We start from the raw sequence: 27,850 nt of genomic DNA on the forward strand, positions 1-27,850 counted from the left end.
TTAGCCTTTTTCCTGAAAAAAAAAGCTTTTTTCCTGAAAAAAAAATTGCATTTTTTCCTGAGAAAATTTGCATTTTTCCTGGAAAAAAAATCAATTTTTTCATGAAAAAAAATCACTTTTCACATGAAAAAATGAGCCTTTTTCTTGAAAAAATCCCCAGCTTTTTTCTTGAAAAGCTTTTTTCCTGAAAAAAAAAAAGCTTTTTTCCTGAAAAGAAATGAGCCTTTTTCTTGAAAAAATTAGCTTTTTTCAAGAATTTTTTTTTGCTTTTTTCAAGAAAAAATTTGCTTTTTTCAAGATTTTTTTTTGCTTTTTTCAAGAAATTTTTTTTGCTTTTTTCAAGAATTTTTTTTGCTTTTTTCAAGAAAAAAATTTGCTTTTTTTCAGAATGTTTGCTGTGATTTGAATGAGGTGATCTAAAAGATAAAAATAAAACAACTTTACGTACCACGAATAAAAAGTCTGACTGCAGCTGAGGACATAAAAACTGGAGAATTGCACTCAGCTGAGGAAGACTAACCAGTTCTCTTACCTCACTGATTACTGAAAACAAAACACACATACTAAAATGATAAAATAAATGCAGTAAAATCTTCATGCATCATATGTTGGACGGCTTCAATAAATATAAAAGATCATGAAAGCTATGGCTGAACTTCTGGATGATGAAAACACTGGAAAAGGTCTGACGTGTTCTACTACGGATGTTGTTGGGAGGTGGAGGGAATCATGTTGGCACAGTTTGTTATTTCTTCACAAAGCGACTCAAACGCCAGAGTTTTCTGTTTCTGCTGCGTTGACCTCTGGAGGGCAGACTGAGACCTCGTGGAAGAACTCGTCTTCCTTCAGCATGCTCTGAAACACACAGAGGAGCAGAGACGAACTCAGATGACGACTCAGGTTTGTACAGTTTACAACATTGCTGGTCATTCTTATAAGTCAGGTGCAGTCATACTGTACGGGAGCAGCTCAGTGTCTCACCGTCAGATTATTGATTCCCTCTGAAAACGCTCCGATCTGTCTCACCGTCCCTTCAGAGTCTTCCATCTGCCAAGAAATAAACAAACAGAAGAACAGGAAACAGACAAATCAGATACAAAATAAAGAACCTTCATTCAAAATGCTTCAATCACAAACCAAACGTCTCGACGTGTCGTCTGAAAGAAGCTGAGCAGCAGTAGAAGTATCTCCGTACCTGTTCCAGGTGTTCCAGGTTCTCCTCGTAGATCAGGACTCTTCCTCTCTGGAAACTGCTGCTCTTTGGCATTTCCACGTTCATGGGGCAGACGTACTCCTCGCCATCATCCTGACGTTTCTTCCTCAAAGTGCCAAAACCACCGAACGACAGACGTCTGGGCTGAAGGAGACAAAGGGAGACAATCAGCAGTTTGTCCTTATGGGAGTCTGCTGACAGAGAAGCTACAGATGTTCAGTGTTTTGCACTAATTTGAAACAGATGAGGCAATTAGTTGAATAATTTATCAGCAGAAAATAAATTGGATTTATTATCAGACATTTTTAAAAACAAAATAACATTCTTTAGTTCCAGTTTCTCAACTGAGGATTTCTGCATTTCTGTTTTTATATATTTTTTTTAATTAAAGTTTTTATTGAAAATTTTCTGGTGCAAGATATAAATCCTCTGCTCCAGACTCAAAACAAACAAACTATCCAACATTAAAGAAAATACCATAATACACATTAGAAAATCACATTATTTTCATATATAATTCCACAACAGCTTTATAATTATACAAAATATCCTTTATTTTTAAAAGAGTTACTTACCGGACAGTAAATTAAATATCTGTTAAGGTGACAAAACAGCATTCTGACCATAGAAAGACACTAAAGCTTCTAGTAAACACCAAGAGTGAGATTTTTTCAGCAAATATTCATCAATAAAAGACTAAAATGAGCCTAAATGTGTCTGCTGACTGACCCACAATGACTTCAGTGTCCTGCAGAGAGGCTGCTCTCACCACAGTGACGGTAACAGAGAGGTTTGTTTGTGACGAGTGGACGGGCAGGTACCTTGACCTTGGCGGTGGCGGTGAGGACAGTGTAGTCTGGGTTTTCCAGACAGTCCTGTTTGAGCCGCTGCGCCTCGGAGCCGATGAGCAGGTGGAAGTGTGTTGCCAGGTGGCGTCTCAGCAGGGTTTTGTTGGGAGGAATGTTGAGCAGGAGGGCGAGAGCTTCCACGTTGAAACGAGGCTCCAACACCTGCAGAGAGTCGCAGACGTTTAGGAAACATCACGGTGAGAGGTCAAAGAGGGAAATTATTTTTTATATACACAACAGTGATCGCTGTCATTCAAGACAAAGTGTGTTTCTTCTGATTTTAAGAGGCGAGTGTTCGAGAATGATTTGCGACATCACAAATAGTTTAAATTGGCTGCTAACGTGTTCTTCTTGCTGTGTTTCCCCTCTGTGTCTGCTGAGTATCATCAGGTTGACCTTAACTATAATCTACTCCCTCCCTTCTCACCATCAGCCCTCCATGAACCCCGCTGCCTCTCAGATTTGGAGCGTATTCGGCCAGATCCACAGACCGCAGCCACTCCATCACTCTGTGGTTGGTCCACTGGGAGATCTCTGCTGGTGTGAAGTTGTTCTGGGAATCAAAAGAGTTCAGATCAATTTGAAACAGCTTTGAAACGGAAAAGGAAGAGGTGAGCGGAGGTTGTGGCTTCCTGTGCGATACCTCATCAGAGGGTCGTCGTCTGAGACAGTTTGGATCGTAGGAGTTGAGGCGGAGGACTTGAATGGCCCTCTTGATGCTGAGATGATGGAGAACACTGCCCACCTTCAGAGACAGCAAGTCCTCCTGGGAAACAAAATAAAAGAGTTATCACAAAAGTCTCTTGAAAGGTTAATTCCGGGGGAACGTTCACTCAGAATATCAAATCATTAAGAAGAAGACCTTTTGCCATAAAAGTTTCTCGTCACTTTCATGTCAGATGAGTTTTACGAGCCTCCACACAGGTTGAACTGCAACGTGACAAGGTTTAAAAAGTTCTGTCAGCTCACCACAGTCATGTAGTGCAGCACGCGTCCATCAACACGAGCCTCATCAAAGTGACTTTTGTACTGTGGGAGGCCGATGTCGTCCAGCCACCCTGAAACAAACATCAGTGCGTTTAATTTAAAAGTCTCCAGGAAAAGTGCAGACATTTTTATTAATAACGATGAGGTCACACTCACTGTTCACCCAGTTGTGGTCCAGTTTGCCCTTGAGGTCGTCGTCCTCTGAGCCGAGAGCCTGTAGAGCCAGCTGCAGCTTCTTCCTGTGGAGAGGCTGCTTCATGCACAGCTCCTGAGCACAGAAACACACACAACATTATAAACAAGAAACTTTTACTGATGGCAACAAACTCAGATCTTCATCTGCATTCAAAATTTTACTTACAGAAGTGTTAACATCCAAATCTAATCTAATCAAACCAATCTAATACAGCGATCTAATCCTAAGTGGTTCCTTAACATGATCTTATATATTGATAAAAGATTTTACTTCAAATAACAGTGACTTTTAGAAGTCTAGACTTGAGCTCGGAAAGTTAAATTTAATAAAGTTTATAAATTACTTTAAATACTTCAGACCACACCTTGCTCAGATTTTGAATAAAGAAAAAAACAATATATTTCTGTGACAAAGACACCAAAACCTTCACATTCCTGCTGGTGGCGGCCTCACCTTCTCCAGATCATGTTGTGACGCCTGCAGCAGTGTTTGTCCGGACTTGATCCAGCTCTGACACTGGGCCACATACAAGCCGAGGCCCTGCTCGTGAAGCCAAGCACACACTTCATCTTTACTCCACCGCGAGAACGGAACATCGACAGCACTGACGGGAACAGAGCAGGAATTATTGATCATCTGGTACAACTATGACATCAGCAGTTTACTCTTTCTTTGACACTTACTTTTGTTTAGATTCACGTGACCAGCCGAGTCGAGGGCCGGCTGTGGCTCGGACTCCGCCCCTCCTGAACTCCATCTCTGCTGCATCATCAAGGTTGAAGGAGGTGGAGTGACTCCTCTTTAACCTGCAGGAGAATCACATTAGTAACGATATTTGCCTTCCATGACTTTAAATACAGCGAGTACATCCGCGAATATTACCTGCCAAAGAATTTCCTGAAGCCTTTAGACTTCTTTTTGGTTTCAGGTGAGGACGGCAGAGGAGCTCCATCATGTGATTTTCGTGGAGGAACGCCGGCCAAGTCTAGATGCTCTGTGCCTTTACGTTCTGTCTCAGCTGTAAAGATAATCACACACATTAACATGACAACAAACGTACTTCAACGAGGCCAAACCAAGTCTCAGATCAGCTACAAAACTACAGCACAACAACTACAGAAGCACCACTACGACCGAGTTAACTTGAGTATTACAGCTGACACCACTCATGCAAAAGAACTTCAACCACTACGACAACTTTCTCATTTAAAGTGAATGAGAAAAGATTCACAATTTATCTGATAAGTACCATAAAACGGCTTCATTGCAGATGGTTTAAAGTCATGGATAAGGTACAACTGGACAGAAACACCTCACAGCAGAGTAACAGACAAGAAACTCTTGAAAAACATCTTTTCAACAATAAGTTAGAGCAGTGATTCCCAACTTTTCTCGTGAAACTGAATATAGAGAAACAGAAAATTAATACTCGTTTTGGTAACGCTTTATATAAAAAGGTCGTTGTAATAAGCATTAGTTAAACTCAAGATGTGTAATGTCTGCTGCTCAGTGTCTCTCATTCAAAACAAAACAAAAATCAGTGGTCAAATTCAGGAGTAAAAGTTGGGATTCAGAGAAGTGTTAATCTATCAGAGAACAGTATGACAGTATGTGACCATCAGAGTTAACCTACAGTAAGTTAAAAGATCACACTGCTGTGTCAGTATTGTGTTTATTCACATCCAGCTGTATAATCCAGAGCAGCCATACTGCAGGCCAACAAGCCCTCTCTGCTCTACTGTACCTAACACAGGCGCACTGGCACTCCGGGTTCGGTCTTCACAATTTACAGAGCCGTGAAAGAAACATGAGGATCAGCAAAATAACAGAGATAAATGTGATAAATTCAGGGACAATATAGGAATTAGGAGCTCAGTGTCACCGAGGTTTGGAGCGCTGGCCGCCTGCTTCCCTCCTCGCAGCTTGAAGAAGCCACGACCGAAAGAAGAACGAGCCTTCTTGGTGCCAAAACTCTCATCACTTGTGGCGTTTGACTTGGTGGGAGGTGAAGAACCAGGTTTATTTTTAGCCTATAAGAGTAAGACAGTAGAACAATCAGGACATGGCTAAAGATAAAACATTTTAGTTTAAGTTTAAGTAAAAGAATAAAAATGTAGTTGTGCCATTTCACCACTAGGTGTCAGAGCAGGACTGTCAGGCTCATGAAGCGAGTCCTGTGATTGGTCCTGTGACCACATGAAGAGTCATAAAAGAAGCTAAAACACTCTGACAGTCATTTATTCAACCTGCTCACATGGATAAAAATCACATTCTCCGCATTCAAAAGGTCAAAATGAAAAATTAATGAACACTGAGTGTTTGCAAACAATATGACAGTACAGTCAGGTGTTTGTAGTGTGTCCTGGTCTTACCTGGTCAGTGCTGCCCGGCTGCAGGACATCTGAGGAACTGAAATAACAAAGTACAAGTATTATAGTATTACAGTTTTAGTCAAGAACAACCCCCTGAACTCCACAACCTGCCAGCAGGATTGAAAGCCTCTTTTCTTTAAAAACAAGCTAGCTTAAAATAACAGCATTCATCACAGCCAGAGACTGTAAAAATAGAAATAATCATCAGAGTTTCACAATTCAAACAGTCCTTAAATGAATCATGTGCAACAAACGCATCGCTTTATCGCTGTGCCTCATTTAAAATTTCACCCAAAATAAACCGTTTGACTAACTAGATCCTGTAAAAAGCGTGAAAGTCTGTGGTCCTCGGGGTAACTGAGGACTCTTGAATGACTTGGCTGAGAACAATAGTTGACAAGAAAATCTGTAAAAAATTCAGCTGAACTGCAGGCTGTGTTTACACAGAGCAGATAGGAGAAGACAAGAGAGATAGCACCACAGAAAAACATGAGCAAGTGGTGCCATCCATCTCCTTATTTTTCCAAAACACTTGCTGGCACCTCAGAATTCAGCTGACATTTGTTCTTTTTTTATGATTTATGGCATTATAAATGTTTAATAATTCATAAAAGACATTAGTGCTGCTTTCATACAAGTACAGGACTTATATATCGCTGTGAAAACAGACCCAGCAGTGAGTATAAATGTCCTCGGAGAAAAACACTAAGAAGCTCCTTGAGGTTCAGAGGGGAGTCCTGAAATACCCTTCATGTCAGGTAACACAGACGAACCGTTTCTTTAGTGACAAACCACATAATTAAAAGTGACATTACATGATGCAAATGTTATTCGACGCCCTCATTCCATCAAACAGAACGAATGAGTCCTTTATTTGACACAAACATCCACACAATGGAGAGAAATTAGATGACTGTTTTCAGCTGCAACAGCTTCACGACTGGACAATTCACAATCAGTTTTAATTGCTGCTTGATTAGACCTCTTGTTAGGACTTGATTGTCATTTTCCTGACCCTCCAGATTTCACCTTTATTCAGACGACTTCACATTCCCAGCATAGCTACAGTATGACCTCCTTCAACCTGAGCAGAGGTCTATATGTTCTGTCACACACATTTTTTCCAATCAGAATAAATACATAAATTATCTGGTTGAGGTAGATCAGACTTTTTTCTGAGAGATGATAGGTGCAAAGCTATACGGTAAATGAAGAATTGTGGTAATATATTATGTTTTAAATGCGCCATGGTTGATTTAAAATTCATTTTTTGGCACCTTTTGAGTGAGTTAGCTATTCTGTCACCCAAAGCACTGTTACTCTATTACCCACAAACCCTATGTTTCAGTAATGCCAAGAAAGAAAGGTCCAAAACATCAGCCAGAATCATTTAATATATTGTGCAGACATTTCAGTGTATTTAATTCTATCCATGAGACGAAAAATAAAGCAGAGACGATGGGGGTTTAATAACACGTGGGAACAATAATTAGATCTGAAAGTCAGTTTTACCTCTCTGCTGCCTGCAGCTGTCGTTCTCTGTCCAGTTCATTCATTTCAGACAGCACAGCTATACATGGAATCGACTGAGACAACAGACAGCAACATGATTAATCAAACATATTTTCTCAACATTCACACAGCTCAAAAACTAATAACCAGAACAGAAGCTCCGAATTCCAGGGAGGAACCATTTCAGGGTGGGAGGCTGAAAATTGAGCTTTTCTAAAAGGAAGTGTGCAGTCTGGGGTTCATCCTGTGTGCGAATTGTTTTGACAGAGGTTGTGTTTACCTCGCCAGAGCTCCTTCCTGCTTCCCCCACCAACGCCAGGGTGACCTGATCCACCTCCATGGATACAGGAACAGAGGGATCATCTGGGATATCTGCATAGTCGTCCTCCTTTAACTTGTCTGAGAGAGGACGGTTAGGACAGTGATTAGGGATGTACTGCAGCCGGAAACCACAAAGCTCAGTTTATCCACATTTTTAGGATACATTAAGGGAAATAATGAAGCGTACAGGAACAGAGGTCTTCTTTAAATTTAGTTTTTGTTATGTTGGTGGTTGTTTTGTGGTGTAGGTGTCTCAGATAATTGCTGAAATATATGTTTCTGGTGGATACTGCAGTGCACTTTATGAATTTCACCTACTTATTATTGCTGGTACTGTTAACGGCCATCAAGGGACCAGTGTTGGAAACTAGCTTCAGCTATATTCATGTACAGCACACCGGACACTGCTACTGCAACTGTCAAAGGTTTTCTGTTCTCGTCCCTAACAAATAAACTAATGTTAAGAATAATAAAAAGAATTTAAGTTGATAATAACTTAAAGTATCTGTTTACTTGCTTTATTCTGACACAGGTGTACAGAATATAAAGATGCTGTCATTTCTTCTACTGTATGAAAGCACAATTTGCTGTAATTTTTGGTTGACTCGGAGTCTAGACTTCATTATTTATGTTTACAGTAATACAGCATAATATAAATAAAACTCTCTCTCTCGCTCTACATCATGTCAAATAGTGACCTCTGCTTACATTGCATGTTTTTTCTTAGTGCTATTTTTATAATCTCGGGGACACGACAGCTGCAAACTCTGTTTCTGAGGAGAATTAGTTACATTTTTCCAGCATTAAATTGATGATGAACAGTTTATTTTCAGATGTCCTTAGTGCCATAATTTGACACAGATGTCTTCATTTTGATTGCTGTGTGAGATTTTAAAGCCAAAGTCAGGAACAGAGCGTTTTGATTTGGAAATAGAGACTCTGCTGTGTGACAAAACATTTGCAAAAAGTCCCCAAACTTTGATTTAATATTGAAGCGGTGACAGCAATCTACATATCAAGTTAAGTAAATAACATGAATGTTTGTTCTGTGATCACAGTCTGACCTTTGACCGACTCCTGCACTTTCTTGCACTTTGTCAGCGTCTCCTCCAGCTCTTTTATCCTTCGTTCCTGCAGATAAAAACATACATGATGTTCCAGGTTCAGCTGCTTCAAGTAAATCAAAGCAGCTGCTCAGCAACGGCATCACATCACACTGTACCTTCTCATCGTTGGATGACGCCAGTGTCTCCAACACTCTCTTCATCTTCAACACTTCTGTATCTGGATGAAAAAAAAAACATGCTTTATACTTGTGGAAGGTTTAGTTTACCTTCAACTCCCACTGGCTCTGAACCAGCCAGCACGAACCAGAGATAATGAAGCCACTAAAGTTCAGCGTGCTGGTGGTCAGAAGGGCTTCTGTTTCAGCTTGTTGTGGCAATGATTGATTCAATTATCACCACAAATTATCAGAAATAGGGACTTTCAGAGTGTTTTCCTGGGAGCGCTACACAAGTTTTCTCTATTAAACATGTGCCAACCACTTGGTAATCTAATCCAAACCTTGTTTATCTGCAGGGGGAAAACCTGATGTGAACTGAAGTCTGTTGACCAGAGTAGAGCTTGTCATTACACTGAGGGATCTTAATGGGGTTCGAGGTTTGGAGTTAACTCAATCAAATCCGAATGATCCAATATCCAATCTTATTATCTTATTATCTTTTTTTATTATCAAATGACATATATAAAAAAGGGGTTGTTCATAGTTAGAATTAATTCTGAGTCATGTTTCAACCCAGAAAACTAGAGTCAGCTTCAGTCTCGCTTTTATTATTCGCAGTAAAACTCTGGTTAACCAACTGTATACTCCCTTTGCAGCAGCAGAGTTGGTAGAGACCATAAACAGAGCAAAGAGAGTGAATATTGGGCATCAAACAAGACTCTAATTGAGTTTTTTTAAATCAGAAAGAATGTCTGGAGAGCTTGGAAGTTCAGACAAAATGGGATGACGCAGCCCTTTAGTAGGGTGACCCTGAAGAAGGCTGTGACACAAAGCAATGCTTGTTTCTAAACACGCATTTGTCAGTGTTTTTAAGAATAACACCATAAAAAAACATCTGAAGAAAGGCTTTTTAACCTGAAGAGTGCCTCGGATCTTTCTTTTTTGAATCTTAGTAATATTCTTTTTCTGCTCGATGTGTAAATAATAATTGTTTGCAAACATGCTCGCCAAAACAACTGTTTAAGGTGACAATACTGTATGTTAGTGTTGTGTTTTTTCAAGATATCTCTGCAACAGAATACATAAATGTCATTGATGTCAAAATTGCTATTTTTTCCACATTCTGTTGACAAGTTTAGTTCATTTTTAAATGTTTTCAACTAAAAATCTTTCAAGAATAATATTATGTTTCAGATAAAAACTTACAAATTGACATTCAAAGTAGAAAAACAACCTGAATGCTTTGTACAGCGCTCTTTGCATTTGAAAAAAAGAGATTTGACAGGAAATATATTCCGCAAAAAAATGTAGGTACTGTAACAATTTTGTTCTCAGAATCCAGAGCGTAACAGTATGAGTCATGGTGACCTACTGGTCGGACAAACTTTGGTCGAAGCTCAGTGCTAACGATCATCTACCCTGTGTAAAGTGTCGTTGAGCTTTGAACTTCCTGTTCTCTGCCTCTGTAGTCTGATCTCAGAGAAGAAAAGCCAGCAAATAGCATCTTTCTGAGCTTTTTAAAATCATTTTCTTTTGTATGTTGCAGTTTGTTTTTTCTTCTAAAAGCAGACATCTAAAATCTGTAGCTTCACAGAATGATGTTGTCAGTGTCTGAACAAACAACCTGCACTTGGACAGTGAGACAGCAGACAAAACAAATAGCTACCAGTATATCTGGTTATACTGTATACAGGCAGACACGTATATGGCTCCCCTTTAAATAAATGGCATTCCTTTACCATCAGTGGATAAGATGAGGTCAGCAGAGGGTGGAAGGAGTGAAACGGTTAGATATGTTTGGTATGGAGACTACAGACGAACAGATAAGGAGTTAAGTTTTACAAAAGGGCCTTGAATCGCCTCATTACAGTTTAGACTGTGAAGAAAGTAAATAAATAATTAAAAGCGCCCATTATTTTTCCAGGAAAGGTTGCTGGAGGGGGATCTGGTGTTGTTGGAATGTGAAATGTCTATTTGTCTAATCCCCATAAACCCTTTTGTAATATTAGAGTCCATGAAAAACAAGACGATCCCAGACAGTAATCAAAACAGCTCCCACCTCCGTCAGCTCTGCTGTGGCCGTCCGCCCTCAGTCTGCTCTCGTCCTTCAGCCTCCTCAGCTCCACCTCTCGCTCCTCCAGCTGCCTCTGCAGAAGCTGCAGCTCCTCCTTTAATGAGAGAAGACTTGAAGTCATCATTCTGCCATTCATGAGATTCTCATTACTTTATTTGTGAAGGAGACTTGGAGAGACGAATAGATTCAATTTAGTCTTGGTTTGAATTACCTCTTTTTTCTACAAGCTTTTAGTGTCCGGACACATAATACGGAGCATTATTCTCTGGAAGCATCTAAGTGGCAGCCATGATGAGAGCTAGTCAAATTCTCTAAATCTGATGGAAGTTGATTTCTTAATTCCTTTAGCTGGGATACACTGGACCTACCTTCAACTAGAGCTGCAACAATTATTCGATTAGTTGTCAACTATTAAATTAATCAACAACTAAATTGATAACTGATTCATTGGTTTCAGTACTTTTTCAAGGAAAAACAGTTGACTGGTCAATTGAAAGAAGGATGGTTGCTACTTATTTTCATAATCTATTTATCGTCAAAGTCATTTTTATGTAGCAACGGGTGTTGTTTCCAGCCTTTTAGATTTCCTTCTTTTCTTTGCCTCATACTGAACTGAATAATTTTGTGTTTTCGACTGACAAAACAGGATATTGGAGGAACTTATCTTGGACGTGATTGATATTTTAACTGTTTTTTAATGAGGCCTATTTTCCTTGTCTTAATGTGTGTGTCATTGTCACTGTTATGTCTGAAAATTAGAAATTAGAAATCAAAAAAGGGGAAAAATTCTCATATTTCAGCTTCTTTGATGCGAGTATTTACTGGTTTCTTTACTCCTCTATGAAAGTAAACTCAAAAATCAATCTTTGGGTTGTAGACAAACGACTATTGAGGACTTCATCTTGGGCTTTGGGAAACACTAACCAACATTCTCACAATTTTCTGACATTTAACAGGCCAGAGACTGAACAATTAATCAAGTCAATAATCAACAGATTAATCGTCAATGAAAATATCATTAGTTTCAAGGAAAAGTGTTTAGGAGAAGGACAAATTTTAACAAACTGAGTAGTGCTCCTCATGATGAATAAACTCTTACTTTCGTGTGTAAAATCAGGAGACAACATTACTAAGAATTAGTCAGTCAGCAGGTCAGTTAGTGATTTGGTTGGTTAGTTCAACACTGTGGGTCTTGTGAGATGATTCAGCGGAAGCTATTACTAATCACTAAACTGTGGACACACTGAAAAACAGACAGAAAACTCACAGACATTACCGTTCAACGAATGACTTTGATGTACCGATTAACAAGATGTGTAGCTTTAAAATTAAAGAAATATACATTAGAGAGAAAATGGTTGCCGTCCGTAACAGCAAGTTTATAAATATAACGTTTCAGTCTACAGGTGTTAATAAAAAGAAAGGCTAATAGAGGATCTGAACCTGGTACAAATCCTGAAACCGGTACAGGTGGAAGCACTTACAGCGAGTGTGGTGAAAGTCAGGAAAGCATTGTGCAGCAGTGGAGAAGGAGCAGGTTTAGAGCATCTAAAAGGGCCAGAAAGGAGAAGAGGACAGGCTGGAGATTAAACCTCGTTCACCTCGGCTCCAGTGAACCGCTCAGTGTTCCACTTTGGACGCTTGACAGGTTAGCATGTTGCAGAAGGATGTTAAAATCACAGTAGAAAGGAGGGAGGACGAGGAGGTGAAAAAAGGGGGTAAAAGGGAGCAAAGGAACAAGGTCACTGGGGAAAAATTCACAGGTTTTAAAACACATAATGATGCATTCAAAGGGTAGAAATAAATTCAGATCTTCTGTCAAACGTAAAACAATTAGGTGTCTGCTGACTGGACCTTCAGCAGTTATCTCTACACACTCACTTTTGTAGTTTTGAGTTTCTTCTCACACTGCAGTCTTTCATTCTCTATGTCAGTCACCCTGAACCGCAGGTCCGTTACTTCCTGGTACAAACCCTGGGGAGGAGGAAAGAACTCCCATTACCCATTAAACTGAGACAGAAACCTGCACTGGGGAGGTTTATGGAGACTGTGTGGGAGAGAGTTCAGAGTTTTTTTTTAACAAGAGGGGAGATTTCCTGCCAAAAGCACCAAACATTATTTGTCTGACCGTTTGTCCCACTGGAGAGAATTTGAGAAGCTCGGTCTGCACATGGAGACAAATCCTGGACCAAAGGGGGGCGACATGGTCAATTAGTGTGAAACGTCTTTTTTTTAAAATAACAATCAACAGCAACAATGCCCTTTGGAGAAACTGTCTACTTTCACATCATTCCCAATCATTCATTTCAAACTTTGAGCTTCAGGCTGTTTATTTCAACGGAACCCCCGAGAGGCAAGTGAGAAAAAAATCTGGTGATCCATTTTGAATTTTTTGAATTTTTCTTTTTTTTTCCTGGAAAAACTGGCGAAATAAAGTATTTCCAGGATCATCTTTCTCTGAAAGTTTTGGCAGACGAAGTGTTTGTAAGAATTATTGGAACTCATTTCAGCAACAAGAGGCTGTAACAGTACTCCTTGTTTTAGGTAGGAGACTAAAATCATTTCTGTTTTCTTCCAGGTGAGTTTTAATTTCTCCATGCACTTTAAACACAAGGTACATGCAGTGTATGCTGGCAAACTAAACTAGCAAACATTATTGTCATGTTTTGTGTTCCTGACAAAACTTGTTTTTCACCTGTGCTCACAGATGGAGAAGAAATTAAAAGAATTAGAAATAGATCAGTATGTGTTTTTGAGTAGTCGTGTTACATTTTCCAGGATAAATTCAGCTTATTTTAATTGCAATCACTCGACTTTGAGTGGCACTACACTTACACTTCAGAGTTTCTGCAGTTCAGGTCCAATCATGCCTTGATTGATGTAAGCTGTTTCCCAGTTCATTATACACTCTAACCGTATACATTATGTTCTTGTGTTTACGCTACATTCATTCGGGAGCGGTTGACCACCACCGTCAGAACATTACCACCACAGCTCAAAAAAACAAAACAAAATAACACATGCATTAGCAAAAGGCCTAGTGTGTAGAAGTGACCTGTGAATCATGATCAAGTAACTGAATATAAATAACATTAGTGCTGCAACCACTTATAAAACTAGAGCCGAAATAAGACCAACAGGGATGGATGTGGAAATTACCCCCTGCCACCACTGCTACAAAACAATTACAGAGGAAACGCTGAGAAATCAACATGGCTTACCATTTTATACTGACAACAAATGACACAGTACATGCACCATCAGACATCCATCAAAGTGTGATTCGAGATGGTCACAGCCAATTACACAAGAAAAACATATTTTTTCTGTTGCTGTCCATCAACAGCAAAAAACTAGCGGTAAATTAAAAGTGTTGGCTGTGTAAGTTTGTACATTGTGGGCTAGATCTAACCCCCATCGTCATGAAAAGCCATTCAGTCAAGTAAAGACAACCACCTGGATAACTTTTAATAATGATTCAGAGTCTGGAGTTATAAGGAGCTCTTTTCATGTACGTATGTATTTTCATTTTTAAACAGACCAACTGCCGTCAATGGAAAGACTTGTTGGTTTGACTGGGTTGTGACTCTGAGAAGGGTTAAGATTTTGGATATAAAATAAGCCAATCAGGTGCTAAAGGTAGAACAACTGACATTATGTGTTCTTTACAGTTTGATTTAAAGTTTAATGGAGGCTAAATGGAAACAAAAACAAACTTGCATGGAATTCAATCAACTCCCTCCAGGCTTTTACTGTGTCGAAACCACATAATATTCTCCATATATATGTCCCAGCTAGTGGACAGAGTGTATGGAAACTATAACTCTCACAGCCCCTCAGAGAGGGGAGAGGAGGGAGAGGTATGGGTATGGATGTGGGTGGAGGGGCTCTGGCAGGAAACAGCTGCTGGAGCACAAGAAGTGTTTAAGCCTCTTTTGTAACCCTCGGAGAAGTTCACGCTGCACCACATGACATATCTCTGAGCCCTCCAGTGGAGTGAGACAGACCTTTGTGACTTTAAAACAATGACTGTGCGGCTGCCAGGACTCAAACAGCACATAAAACAAAGTGCAGGTGCGACTCTCAGAGCTTCTCAGCCATCTCTGCTCCACTTCACACGGAGTACATGTTAAGGACAGCGGCGTACCTCATTGTCCCGGTGATCTCTCTCCACAGCAGACAGCTTCAGCTTCAGACTAGACACCTCAGTCATCAGCTCCAGCTTTTGGGTCTCCAGCGCTGACCGGTTCAACAGCTCCTGTAGAGCGAGACGTACGCTCGGTAAAGTTGCACTTCTGTGTTCAATTAAACTCCAGAAGGAAAGTTGTGTAACTTTGTAGCAGCCTTACTTGTTGCAGCAGCTCCTCTGTAGCATTTAGTTTCCCCCGATGATGCTCCAGGCAGTTGTCTAGGTCCCGTATCTTTTCGCCTTGAACCTCCACCTGGTCTGTTAGAACACTTACCTGGACAATGGTGAGACATAAGGGATTTATTTTAAACTTGAAAGCATTCAAAAAATACATAGTGCAGGGACCTCCAAGGCCACATAAACACCTACAATTTAAGATTTTGATAACAGAAACTGTTGGGAAGACTTTGGTATACATTTTAAACCAGATTTTTACACAAATATACAACATTTGCACAAAGATGAATCCGTAGCTGCTATTTTAGGACGGAGATATTCTTTATCTAAACCAACAATGAACTGATTCTACTACCAAGTGTTGTCTGTGCAGCCAGCTCCTGATACATCTTCTTCCTCTTTGTCACAGAGCCCCATTGTGTTCCAAAAATTATTCCAAACACACATCAAAGAGCCACATTGTTGCTGTGTGTGAGATGGGACTTTATCACCACTGACACGGACACTGTTCGTTACGTGTGACGTAAACTGCTGAACCTTTTTATGTCCTTGTGACCTCTATGAATAAATGTCCGTGGGGCTGAGTGCCAAAGACAGGGCAGTAACACTGGAAGTGTTGAGAGATGGACTGAGAAGGAAAGCTGTATGTAAACAGGCCTTCCCTTTAAGAATTTTGCCCTACAGATACTCGACATTTGGGGTCGATGGGGCAGATTTTTTTCCTCGTCTACGAGGGTTTTTGGGTGAGTTTTCCTTACTTGAATCGAGAGTCTAACGACAGAGGTTTGTTGTTCACTGTACAGATTGTAAAGCCCACTGAGGCAATGTGATATCTGATTTTGGGCTCAATGAATTAAATTTACTTAACATAAAGTTGACTTGACTACCAATATTAGGGAGCAAAAAATACCTATATCAATATATCGGCCAGTATACACACATTTTACAACATATACACTGTTAACCAATATATCTGTGATAGGAACCAGATATATCAATCGGGCTCTGATAGAGAGAGGAATGAATAACCTTTTCCCTGCTCCTCCAAATATTTTAAAAAGGTACAGACGTTAGTGAAGACTTGGCCAAATTTGGAGACGAAGTTTTATGTTTTCTCCAAAAATCTGTCAACCGGTATTTATCGATTTGTCTTGAACTGAGGGATCTTTCTGCCAAATTTCTTGAAAGTCTGTCGAGCTGTTTTTAAAATATCCTGCTGACTAACAGACAAACATACAAATCAGCAAACGAGAATGAGAACACGTCCTCTTTGTCAGTGGTAATTATCCAGATGCAGCAACTTACAATACCACTTAATTGTCAATTCAAGAGTAATTGTGCTGCTGTCTTGTGGCTACAATGAAGAGCTTTGCTCACAAACCTGAAGAATGAGACACTCTTTGTCACTCTCCAGTCGTGATAGACGTTCTTGGTAGACTGCTTCTGAGCCGTGGCCGTTCGTCTAAAATGAGAAAAACAATAGCTGTCTTAACAAAAAACAGTATTTGCTGCATCTGTGACATAATGTTTTCCTCTGCTATTTCTTTTGAGAGGAGAGCTCATGAAGAAAACGGGAAAGGGGGAATGCCTTTAGCTGTCACGTTGAAATACAGCTCTGGCAGAGGCATCCAAATGAAAATACACACCAGCCTTGAGCCACACAGATTTTCTGATGGGTGAATGCCACCTAAGTGTATGACCATATAACATCCCACACAATGAACTCACATGGTTCCCTTGACCAGATATGCGAGTTTGAATTCTCAGAGAAACATGTGAGGTTCAATAGTGCTGTCACATGCAAGTGATTTGAAAATTGAATCAAAAGCAAACTCTTCTCTCAGATATCACACATGGAGAAACGAGGCCGTGAGGGAAGAAAAACAAGAGCCTTGGCCCGAGACAACGTGAGTTTGGAGGATGGAAACTATTTGCAGCAGGACTCCTATAGAAACTCCATCATTCACGAAGGACGTCATAACAGCACTTTCACATAAACAGTCACGGCATGAGCAGGATCAACAGATGCAAAGCAGATCAAAGAATAAGTCATACAGACACTCATATTATCATACACAGACATGAGCTGCAGAAAAAAGATGGTAAGAATGACACGTTTGTTTTATTAATCTGGACAAAAATAAACACTTTCTCTCTCTGGACACTGACAATAAGAATCAGGGACACCATCTGCACTCAAATGCATCCAAGAGGCACGAGATGAATTGAAATCCCATAATTGAAACAACCTGAGGAAGAGGAAGAGATGATTTCTATCCAGATGTTGAACACACTATCATATGGGCTGTCCTATGTGATAAGAATAGCTGACGTTACACTGGGATTGAACTGAAGTTAGGTGTTGTTCACCCTGTCTTACTAAAGTGACTTTCGACTGGTGACCCTAACTTTTAACTGATCTAGATCTGCAACAATTAGTTGATCGTTTGTCATTTTTCAAGCAAAAATGTCAAACATTTGCTTGTTCCAACAAGGAACTTATTGACACTAGGGCCGCAGCTAACAATTATTTCCATTATAATTTATGTGCCGCTTATTTTCATGATAAATCGTCAATAAAATGTCCAAAATATGCTCATCCAGTTTCCCTAGTGGCATCTTCAAATAACTTTTTTATCCAACCAATGGTCCAAATCCCAAAGACTCTTCATTTACTATAATAAGTGATAAAGAACGAGGAAGTGTTAGACTAACTGTTACAGCTGTAATTTGCGTGTATCACGACGGATTGCAATCTGATCTGTGGTCTTGTCAGTGTAAACGCATGTGTATTAAATCTCATCTGGATTTCATGTGTCACAAGAAAGCTGAAATGACAGGTGTAAATGGCACCAGAGATAAATGCTCCAATCACAAGTTACAGCACCTCAAGAGCGAAAAATATGCAAAGAGCCAAGACTGTAAAGACTCGGAGCGTGGTTAGAACAAACCACAGCAGTAAATGACAAGCAAAAGATTCAAAGAAAGCAAACACATACAACTAAGACCACACATAGAACGTAAATGTTTACCAGTCGTCCATGCAGCCACTCTGCCAGCCCCTCTGCTGTGGAATCAGGGATCTGACACCGCAGGTTGTCCCTCTCCTCGTTGTCCATCAGCTCCAGCGCCCCCCGCAGGTCCTCCAGCAGATGAAGCACCCGAAGGCCACCCAGGAACGGTGAAGTGGGCGACTGGCAGTCAAACAACCCGTTGGAGTAGTCCATGGCCTTGGAGCCTGGGGAGATGAAGAGGAAGAGTTAGATGTGGGATGACACAAAGAAACCCTCTTTATTTCACATGAGTCATAAAAAGAAGTTGTGAAATTAGAATAGATCATTGAGCTGGCAGAATATTCAAAACTAAAAATCTATTTGTTGGATTCTCACAGACAGAAAAGGAAAGATTTAAAGCCAATGCGACATTTGGTGCTGATCAGTGGGTGTGGTGGGAGCAGGATGACTAATTAACCAGAGCTGTAAATTTTAGCTTTTATGCAACTGCATGTTTACGTCTTTTTTCAGAAATTGTAAGTTGTGTCTGTCACCACACGCAGCCAAACTTCTTCATCGGCTCTGGGTGCCAAACAAACAGTGTAGACATCGCCGTCATCATCAGTTCATTAGGTTCCATCCAGTTTACTCTGCTTTGTATATTTTATTTAATCAAGTATTTTAAATGTAATCATACTTTTGTATCGTACATCATCTGCCCTGAGAACATCCAGTTTATAAGCTACTCAGAATCTTTTAACCGAGAACATTGAGTATCTTTTACCAATAATTTAACTTCCTCTCAAGCTAACATTTCTGCAAAATAACTATATTTAGGCACATATTGGTATCATCTCCACCCCTGCACAAACACAAACACAGTCCAGCAGACATGCCAGACAAGCAAATGTTTATAGAGATTTTATCAAACATCATGTGACACAGTTTAAGCAAAAAATATTGAAAATTATATCCCATCTATCTGGACAAATCAAATGTTCTGATTTTTCTTAAAAACTGGAACAGCATGTTGACAAAATTCAAGCGCATGATGTTCTCATTGTCTGCTGCAGCCTACTCCACACCATCTGTCATCTCTCTTAAATGTCAGACATAATGAAGATGTCCAACAACAAAAAGGGGGCTAAATAAACAAATATCCCAACAATCATGGCTTCCCCACAGTAGCGAGGGAGTGGGGCTTGATGACGGCTATGGTTTCTGCGGAAACAGGGGGGACTGGGCTGGATGTCATGTGATCAGTCGCCTCGCTCCCATTGGAAAGGTCAGTGCTATAATTACACACATCAGCGGAAAAGTAGGGACTCTGAAACTAAAGCCTGCTCTGCTCATCTGCAGCGGCACAAGTAGCCGGAGTGTGGCCAAAAGTTCCCAAGCAGGAGTTTGTAGTCCAAACTCACAGAGCTTGAATAATCATTAGTTTCCGTCACTGCAGGGACAATGGAAACTTTCTTTCATTTCTCATGGTGGAGGAATGCAGTGGAAGCAGAAAGAGCCAGTGAACCAGCAGCACAATTTCAGCTTTTATTCTGAACTTTAATGTATATTCAGAAGGATTAAATTAAACTCCAGGTAGGAGTAGAAGGAGAAGGGCACATTGTTTTACCGTCCACTGGACGTAGTATTCCCAGCTTGCAACTCAATGCTTTCCAGATGTGGCTAGACCCATGCCCACTTAAAAAAAGTGCTATTGCCAGGTCTTAAAGTCCAAGCGCACCATGTGGTTACCTGCTATGATCCCATCCATTTGCTCCAAGGCGGCTGCCAACATATCGCTGGCGTCAGACATCATCTTCTCCTCAATGAATCTGAAAGAAAAAAGAATAAGAGTAAGAAAAAAGTACAAGAAAGATCCTGAAGCACTCTGCCAAGGATAAGACATTAACAAATAACAGAGTACGCTTTGAATTCAACCACTGCACAGAGAGGGGGTTCCCCAGAATTTACATTACCCAGCAAGATGAGAAACGTAGGCAGCAAACCAACTTACTTCAAACAAATGATTACTTCAAAGTCAAGTAGCAATCCTCTGCAAAGTTATGGTTTTGGAAATGAAAAGAAGATGAGGCAACAGTATTTAAACTACAATGGTACCAGGACCCAACAGTCCTACAAGCCTAATCCAAAACCAAATAAAACATATCAAAAGCATACATCTGGATTTTTATTTGGATCTGCATCAAATTGTACTCACTCATAGACACCGGCCACCTAAGTATGCCCGATTCTTTTCAAGATCCATGCATTATTCCCTGATAAACTAACGAAAATGTCATAAAACCCCCTATCTCAAGGTGTAAAAGAAAGTGAGGAAAATGTACTTGATCCGTCTCTTTATCCAGTTCCGCACCAAAAGTTAATGGGATCTATTCTGGGCCAAGACCCATCCTCTCCAGAAGTTTCTGTGTAATCCCTCTGACAAACAGAACAACAAACGGCAGTCTGGCTGCTTGAGAGACAAAAAACAAAAGTGATTTCCAGGACTTATTACCCAGCAGCCCTTATTTCCGGCAGTCACGGGTGCACATGGGCTGGCTCCTATCTGGAATAATGGCACTATTCTCCCAGGGGTCTCAGGCCTTGAAGCATCGGCATGCTTGGCATCTCAAACTTCCATAACAAAGTTGGACAGTATCCCCATGACCGCTGGATTCAAACACTTATCACATGTCTCTCCTTGACGTGCATCGACCACTTATCACTTCAAACGAAATCTGATTAAAAAACAGGTCCCCCCCCCCCCAGCGGGGGGGAGGGTGACTGAATATACAGGGGGCACAAAAACACTAGAATGAATGGCCGTCATGAATTTTGGGGTAGTACAGTACGGAAAGAGAGCAGCTAAAGCCTAGGACTAACAACATAAAAACAGTGGCTCTACTTGTTCCCATGTTAGCGGGGGTAGGGGCTGCAGAGTTTACTTCATTTCCTCCCTCTCTGGGGTCACAGTGTCACACCCAGCAGGGTAAAACATGGGCATTAGGAGCATAATTAAACCAATAGCCTCAATATGAGCTGGGGGCTGGGGTCTGCTGTTAACACAAGGGGCCTTGAGTGCTTCATTGCCTAATTTCAACAACACACTCCACAGAAAAAGGGGGTTAAGTTCCTTCCAAAACATCATACACACTGCTGTGTGTTTGCCTGACTCCATAAACATACTATTAAGATTTATCATGAACAGATTTCTGGTTATGTAGACACACATGAGCTGCAGCTGCAACGCTTAATCGATTAGTTTCCAACTATTAGAATAACCAACTATTTTGATGATCAATTATTCGGTTTAAGTATTTTTTTAAGTCATTTTTCTTGATTAGAAGCCAATGAAGACAATGAAAATCATGGTTATTTGCCCAAACATGAACCATTTCACAAGATTTAAAGCACAAAGTAAATGGCCTTCTGGTCACTAAACGTGCCTCGGATTTCAAAATAAAACAACCTGCTTTCCAACTATCTTTTACAGTTCCCACGGGATATGCCACAGATACACATCTTGCAATTGATGTGTTTTCCTCTGCAGGTTTTTCCAGAGTTTAGTGGGAAAGCCTCACTCACCCTCACCAGCGTGGAAGCTGTATTTGGTCAGCTGCTTGTTTTCACTCCATGTGAGAACCCCAAATCTTGTTGTTGATTTTTGTTGGGAATCCAAAGTATTTTCTCTCTCCATGTGAGTGCAGAAAACAACAAATAACATGAAGAGCAAAACACCGACGTTTGCTCTATTAGTCTCTGCTCTGCTATCTTCTATAATCTACAAAGCCTGCATGCATCGTGTGGGTGTGGAAAAAAGTAGGATAAAGACATTTTGAGATAAAGCAAGATCACAGTGTGTTACCACAGCTGAGGGTGAGCTCATCCTCTCTCTGCTGTCTTGTGATTAACGCCGCATCAAATCTGGTATCATGAGTTTCATGGGAAATCCCACTCTGTGTAGCTGAGAGAGAATCAAACCACACATTTGCTGGTGGCCATCTGGCAGAAGATGGCATTGAACCTTGCCATTAGTCTATCCATTCTTCAGACTCATAAAATCTTACCAGACCCCTTTAAAAATGCCAGGCTGAGGTATTTTCTACTTCTTTTCAGGTCAGTGATGAGCAGCTCATCCATAAAGAATTTTCTGACCAAATCCTCAAGAGAGAAGACCACAGATGAGGGTCCACTTCCTCAGACATGTGACGGTGTTGGTGATGATGATTGATAACGCCACAGTGGAGGAGTGAGTACTACACACATTCCTGAGCAGGTTAGTTCTCCTGAAGACCAAACACTGAAGCCTGGTACTGACATCCCCGCTGACCTCTGTGACCTCCCTCCCTCCCTCCACCCTTCAGACAAAACTCTGAGCACTTTATTGAGTTGGAAACTAAGACACGAGTCAGGTCATCAATTAGCACCCTTAGAAGACAAAGGCCAACGATGAACTCATCCTACTAATGTGCATCCAAAGCCAAAGAGCTTTCATTTTTGTCCAAGAACTATGAAAAACACTTTAATGAGCCACACTGTTGCGTTTATAGACACGTTCCTTCATTACCATGGATGCAGCACCTGCCATTTTGACTCAATACCACATATACTGTCCGTCTGATGTAAATACTCTTTACAGCAATTAACGTAAATTAATCAGGTTTATACTCTCTGCTAACGGCGCATCCTTGATTGCAAAGTTTCCACTAAAAACTGGTGGAAAAAGCGTGCTGGTTCGCGAGATAGCACAAGGATGAGATTTGTTGATACTGACAGGAGTTTTCCATGGATCAGGTTCTGGTACAGTTCACTCACCTAATTTGGACCGTTTTGAGCATTTTGACCAAAAATACATTGGTCTGGAATCCCATTTGCCAGGTTTTCCTTGACCTGAAGGGTGAACTGAAGTGGGCGTGTCATACTCTACAGATTGTTAATAATTTGGTGGAAAATGGGTATGAAGTACTAAAGAAAGGACACTACCATTATCCTTTAGCTGTTACTGTTTGTACACTTGCACATATATTCCTGTCAAGGCGGCATAACTTTTCATTGGCTAATATTTGAATACTTTATGCCAAGTAGAAATCATTCGTATTACAAAGGTCATTAATGTGTTGAATAAAGGTCTAGTGACAGCTTCTTCAAACTGACTTCTTTGTCCAAAATGATACTATAATCAGTCACTGTATGTCTGAACGCACATCATTAAAGGCTTTAAGCCCTGACTGGCAGGCTAATAGTATAAAACCACATTAAAAACACAATGACTCTGCTTCCAAAAGAACATTCACATAATCCTGTTAAAAAGGGCATCAATGTCGCCTATCTAAATGTATCTGACAGTAGACATATTTCCAAGTCTATTTTATAGAAAAGACCCATCTGTCTGAAAAGCAAACTTGAATTTTCTAATGCTGTAAGGTGGTTTTAACATCAACCAGATGGAGAGAAAGATATATGGAGGGGGAGGGACAAATCTGAAAAGAAAATAGGCTGGGATTACTTGACCCTACGCTGAGTGGTCGGGGTCTAAAATACACACTCACACACACACACATATACACAAACACACGCCTCTGCTGGTGCCTGAAACACTCGTGCTCCAATACCCTAGTTCCAGCTGTGGTACAGATGTGCATTTCAGATTTGAACTGGCTCAGAGTACTTATAGAAACAGCATTAGTTGTTGTAGTACAGTAACACAAGTAGCAGTCAAGAGATTAGAACTACTTGTTGGATAAAAAGCCAAATTTGTTTGAGAAATCAAATCACAACAAGTATCAAAACTAGGAATGAATGACAAATATTGGCCTGATAATGGGAACTTTATAATATCGGTTATTTATCGATGCTGTGAAGCTATAGCCAATAATACAGAAGATGCATGCACTTTTAAGTTGATACAGCATGAGAACTTGGAACAAACGTTATTCTTTAACGATTGAATCCATTACCAAGATTTTCTTTTCAATTGACTAAATCAATTAATTTGTTGTTGCAGCCCTACAAACTATGCTATCTCCAGGCCATAATCTGCCTTCTGTCTGCGCTCTTTAAACAGCTCAAAACTTGTCCTAAACAATGCTCTCACTTCTCTATCCATGTCCTGAGTAATTTAACTCACATACTACAGAATTATCATCTATTTAAAAAGTCTAGTGGTATTAGCAAAAGTCACTGTGGCAGTAGGTAAAGTAGCAGTGGTGTTGGTAGGGGAGGTTGTAGTAATATGATGCAGCATGGTTTAATTGCAGTATTTTCAAATATGTATCCATTTTCTCTGTTTAACGATCCAAAACCAAAAAGCTGTTTTGTTTTAGTGTCATATAAGACAAAGAAAAACAAAACAAAGTCTCAAATTGTAGAACTTGGAACTAGCATTTCTGCTTGACAAAAGACTCAAACTACAGCTACTACAGCTTCAGCTCTATTAGTTGCAGTACAGCAGTAAAAAAAGGTAACGTGGCCATGAAGCATGACCTGGCATTTCTGGAAGTCAATCCCACGTGAAATCAAACCACCATTTAAACACTCTGCCTTTTTGTTTACACTTCCCCCTCCGATGATCCGCCGGACTTCTAGTTTGGGCTGCTGTGAGGTCAGACTGTTTGACAGAAACGACAATACAGACTTTAAACTACTGCTTTAAGTCTGCACAAACAACTCTTTGTCTTTCAGAGACTCACATGATAGCACTGCGACATTGATCCCAAGTTATTGCAGTTTTTCCATGTGGCCCTAACTACATCACAGTCAAAAATCACATTGGAGGGGAAAATAATAAAGAGGATTGTGGAAACGGGGCAGGAGGAACTGAGTAAGAGATCACAGCAAGCCAAGAAAAACTGCCTTTCTAGCTTTTGTTATCACAGTCTTTGCACAGAAGCAGCCCTTTCTAAGGATGAAGTCTTATTTTGGGCATTTCACAGCTGCGGCTGTAAACTTGGACTCAGGAGATCAGTGAGACGCTGCAAAGTAAAAAGAGATCCAGAAGAGTGCCTACAATGAATGGCTCCAAAACAGAGGCATCCCCAGACTCAGGAAGACCTTCACTCAGTCCTGTCAGGAAGCGTTTCCTGGCACATTCTGGAGAAATGTCTTCCTCTTACTCAGAAATTGCCATTTCCCAGAAATCTCCGCACTGACTGGACCAACAAAACAAACAGCGCAAATCCCCAAAAGCCACTAGTACAACTCTTATATAAAACCGTTCCTATGATTAGATTGTAGTGAGGACAAATGTTTCATATTAAGTTAGAATTTTAATTCAATTTCACAAGGACGTAAACATGCCAATACATCATGCGACTCAAAAGTGACACCTCCCTTCTTTCAAAACAAACCACCACAAGAGTACTGTACCAAGAATGTAAGGAATGCAGATGTCAGGAAAAAAGGTCGCCGAGATGGAAAGGTGCCCATCAAGTGTCTTGACACGTGGCTTCAAGAAAAATAAGAAAGGAAAAACTTATGTTGATGCCGTGTTGATCTTACTGCAGGCCAACTTAGCTGCTAATACAAACTAGAGCCTACAGTGGACTTTGCCTCCTCTTTACCTGCCTGAGCAACAAACAAACGCCTGTTGCAGTAACAAGATGATTGGTGCCAGGAGATCAGATTTATTTATTTGTGTGTTAAACAACCACTGAGCAGTGTTTTATTATGCTAGCTCTCCCACTGTAACACCAGATATGGCTGTGCAAGCAAGTGTGCAGCAGCAGCATGGATATCTCTGAGCGGCCATCCGTTAGCCGTGAGAGTGCGGCAGCAGGATACAAATATGGTTATTGTCAGAGAGGGAAATAAAATCCTTTGTTATGCTTTCAGTTCTCTGCCCGGAAGGCAAGACATCATCAGACGTACGCAGTGTGGAGAGCTGCCAGCAGCAGGTCATGCAGCGCCTCAGGAGGGAGGTTTTTTTCCTGAACAACTGTACACTACAGAGGTTTACCCAAACAAAGGCTGCAGAAGTCTGAGCGTGATAATAAAAGAAGCTGACACGGGACCAGAAGCGGCTTTAAACTGCCGACGCTGGGCTGGCTGCAAAGTAGATGTTAGCAGGAGCCAAAACTGAGTCTGACTGGTGGAGGTTCACCACAGTGAATCATGAGTTGGCTTGGACATAAGTGGATATGTGTGCATAAATTAGCTCTGGTTAAATTAGACACAGAGCTAGCATAATTCAGCTTACTAAAAGAAACTTAACCACTCAGAGAGGTAAAAAAATCTGATGATATTACTTTCTCTCGTTGTTCTTCTCTATGATATAAAAATAGCAGCGATGTGAACTCAAGTCATTGTGACTTCAACTCAAGTTGACCCGATATTCAGTAATATTTTTAGACTTCTATTCAAGTACAACTTTTGGATAATTTTAACAACACTGCAGAAAATAAATAACAGAGGAGTTTCGGCTTGGCCTTGGAAGTTAAAGACTCATGACTTAACTTGAGACAGGGCGACTCAAATGTCTTTTATTTTATTTATTTATTTTAGTGCTTCCAGTCTGGCTGTCCATATTTTACAGTTTAAAAGTGATTTGGGGGGTAGATATTTTGATTGAGAACAAATTAAGCAACAAAATCAGCTTTAAAAAAGTTATTTGCTTTTGTTTGACAACATGTATTTCACCGAATATCAATAATTATAATACAAAATCAATGTATTGTCCTATTTTTTGAACAGGTTAGATAATCTGGCCAATAATATAATCTAAGACAGGTACAAGTCCCTTGTCTTTTCTCATTATAAAAGCAGGACACTGCAGGTCAGACTGCAGTGTTTTTGAGGGGAAAATGTGACTCGACCATTGAAAAATGACTTGGGACTTGCTTGCTTGAGACTTGGATCAACATGTCTCTGATATTGTAGGTTTAACATGTCAGGTTTGTGCTAATATGAAAAATAAGCACTAATAATGCAGCTGTTTGTCTTTGTGGAGTAGTTTTGTGATTGTGACATGAATAAAACCATAAAATAGTAATAAAATATCACAGAAACGATGCAAAACCTAAAGACAAGTTACTTCTGGTACCAAAACAAGAGAATTGAAGAAAATAACTAGCTAAAGTCACCAGATGTGCTGTAAATATTGAGTCCCAACAGAAATAAAAGTCACATTAGACACGAACAAAAGCAAAACGAGCTTAACTCTCAGTTGGGATGTAAAAGTTATCCAACACAAACACATTTCACCTCCATTTAAAGCACTTTGAACCAAAAAACGCGGGTTTGGTCGCTAGTTTTTAACACAAATTAAGCTAGCAGCCCGACGAAGCTCGCATAAACAAAGCGTTAAAACTCAGCCGAGAAGTTCAATTAAAACTTCGGTGAACTTACTTTTCTGTTTTCGACCGAGAGAAACGTGGAAAGGAGGGATCCTGCAGCGTCCAGTAGCTTTACTCCAGGCTCTTCTCACAGGAGCTTCATGGTCGGTGTTCACCTTCCCATCGAAATCTGTGCGGACTGAAGTTTTCATCCCAACCGCCGCTGAAGAGCCGAGGAGCCATTCTGAGGCGGCAAGCTAGCACAGGGCAGCGCGGTCAGCCCCGGAAGTGACGCCTTCAAAATAAAACCCGGAAGTACTGCGCTTAAAGGGTAACTCCGACAATTTTACACATTTAAGTGTGCAAACAGGTCTGGGGGGGGGGGGGGGGGGGGGGAATAGCATATCCATTTATGTCCCTCAGTGGCTAAGTTGCATTGTGGGTAATGTAGGCACCAGGTTTTTTTTAAAAAGCAGT

General features: G+C 40.4%; 1 protein-coding gene across 1 annotated transcript; it reads right to left on the bottom strand.

The window, feature by feature from the left end:
• Positions 1-372: 372 nt before the first annotated feature.
• On the bottom strand, positions 373-27,606 carry LOC141008202 (liprin-beta-1-like). The gene is made up of 25 exons (XM_073480450.1): positions 27,447-27,606; positions 19,857-19,936; positions 18,147-18,352; positions 16,496-16,576; positions 15,098-15,211; positions 14,896-15,006; positions 12,630-12,722; positions 10,734-10,842; positions 8,672-8,733; positions 8,514-8,580; positions 7,409-7,527; positions 7,129-7,202; positions 5,617-5,653; positions 5,127-5,274; positions 4,127-4,262; positions 3,928-4,050; positions 3,698-3,848; positions 3,205-3,316; positions 3,031-3,119; positions 2,705-2,827; positions 2,489-2,614; positions 2,035-2,223; positions 1,196-1,357; positions 982-1,047; positions 373-855 (listed from the first exon to the last, which is right to left on the bottom strand). Exons 2-25 carry the CDS (start codon positions 19,918-19,920, stop codon positions 766-768), a joined length of 2,652 nt encoding a protein of 883 aa, XP_073336551.1. The 5' UTR covers positions 19,921-19,936; positions 27,447-27,606; the 3' UTR covers positions 373-765.
• Positions 27,607-27,850: the final 244 nt, after the last annotated feature.

Source organism: Pagrus major, chromosome 14 (genome assembly GCF_040436345.1).
Source record: "Pagrus major chromosome 14, Pma_NU_1.0".
NCBI lineage: Eukaryota > Metazoa > Chordata > Actinopteri > Spariformes > Sparidae > Pagrus > Pagrus major.

What these genes read in the sequence shown, in the direction of transcription:
- LOC141008202 (XM_073480450.1), bottom strand. Translation starts at nt 19,920, where the DNA reads ATGATGTCTGACGCCAGCGATATGTTGGCAGCCGCCTTGGAGCAAATG. An exon ending in TCACGTGAATCTAAACAAAA is followed by an intron (nt 3,849 to 3,927) that starts GTAAGTGTCAAA and finishes TGTTCCCGTCAG; the next exon opens with TGCTGTCGATGTTCCGTTCT. An exon ending in GACGACGACCCTCTGATGAG is followed by an intron (nt 2,615 to 2,704) that starts GTATCGCACAGG and finishes TTTGATTCCCAG; the next exon opens with AACAACTTCACACCAGCAGA.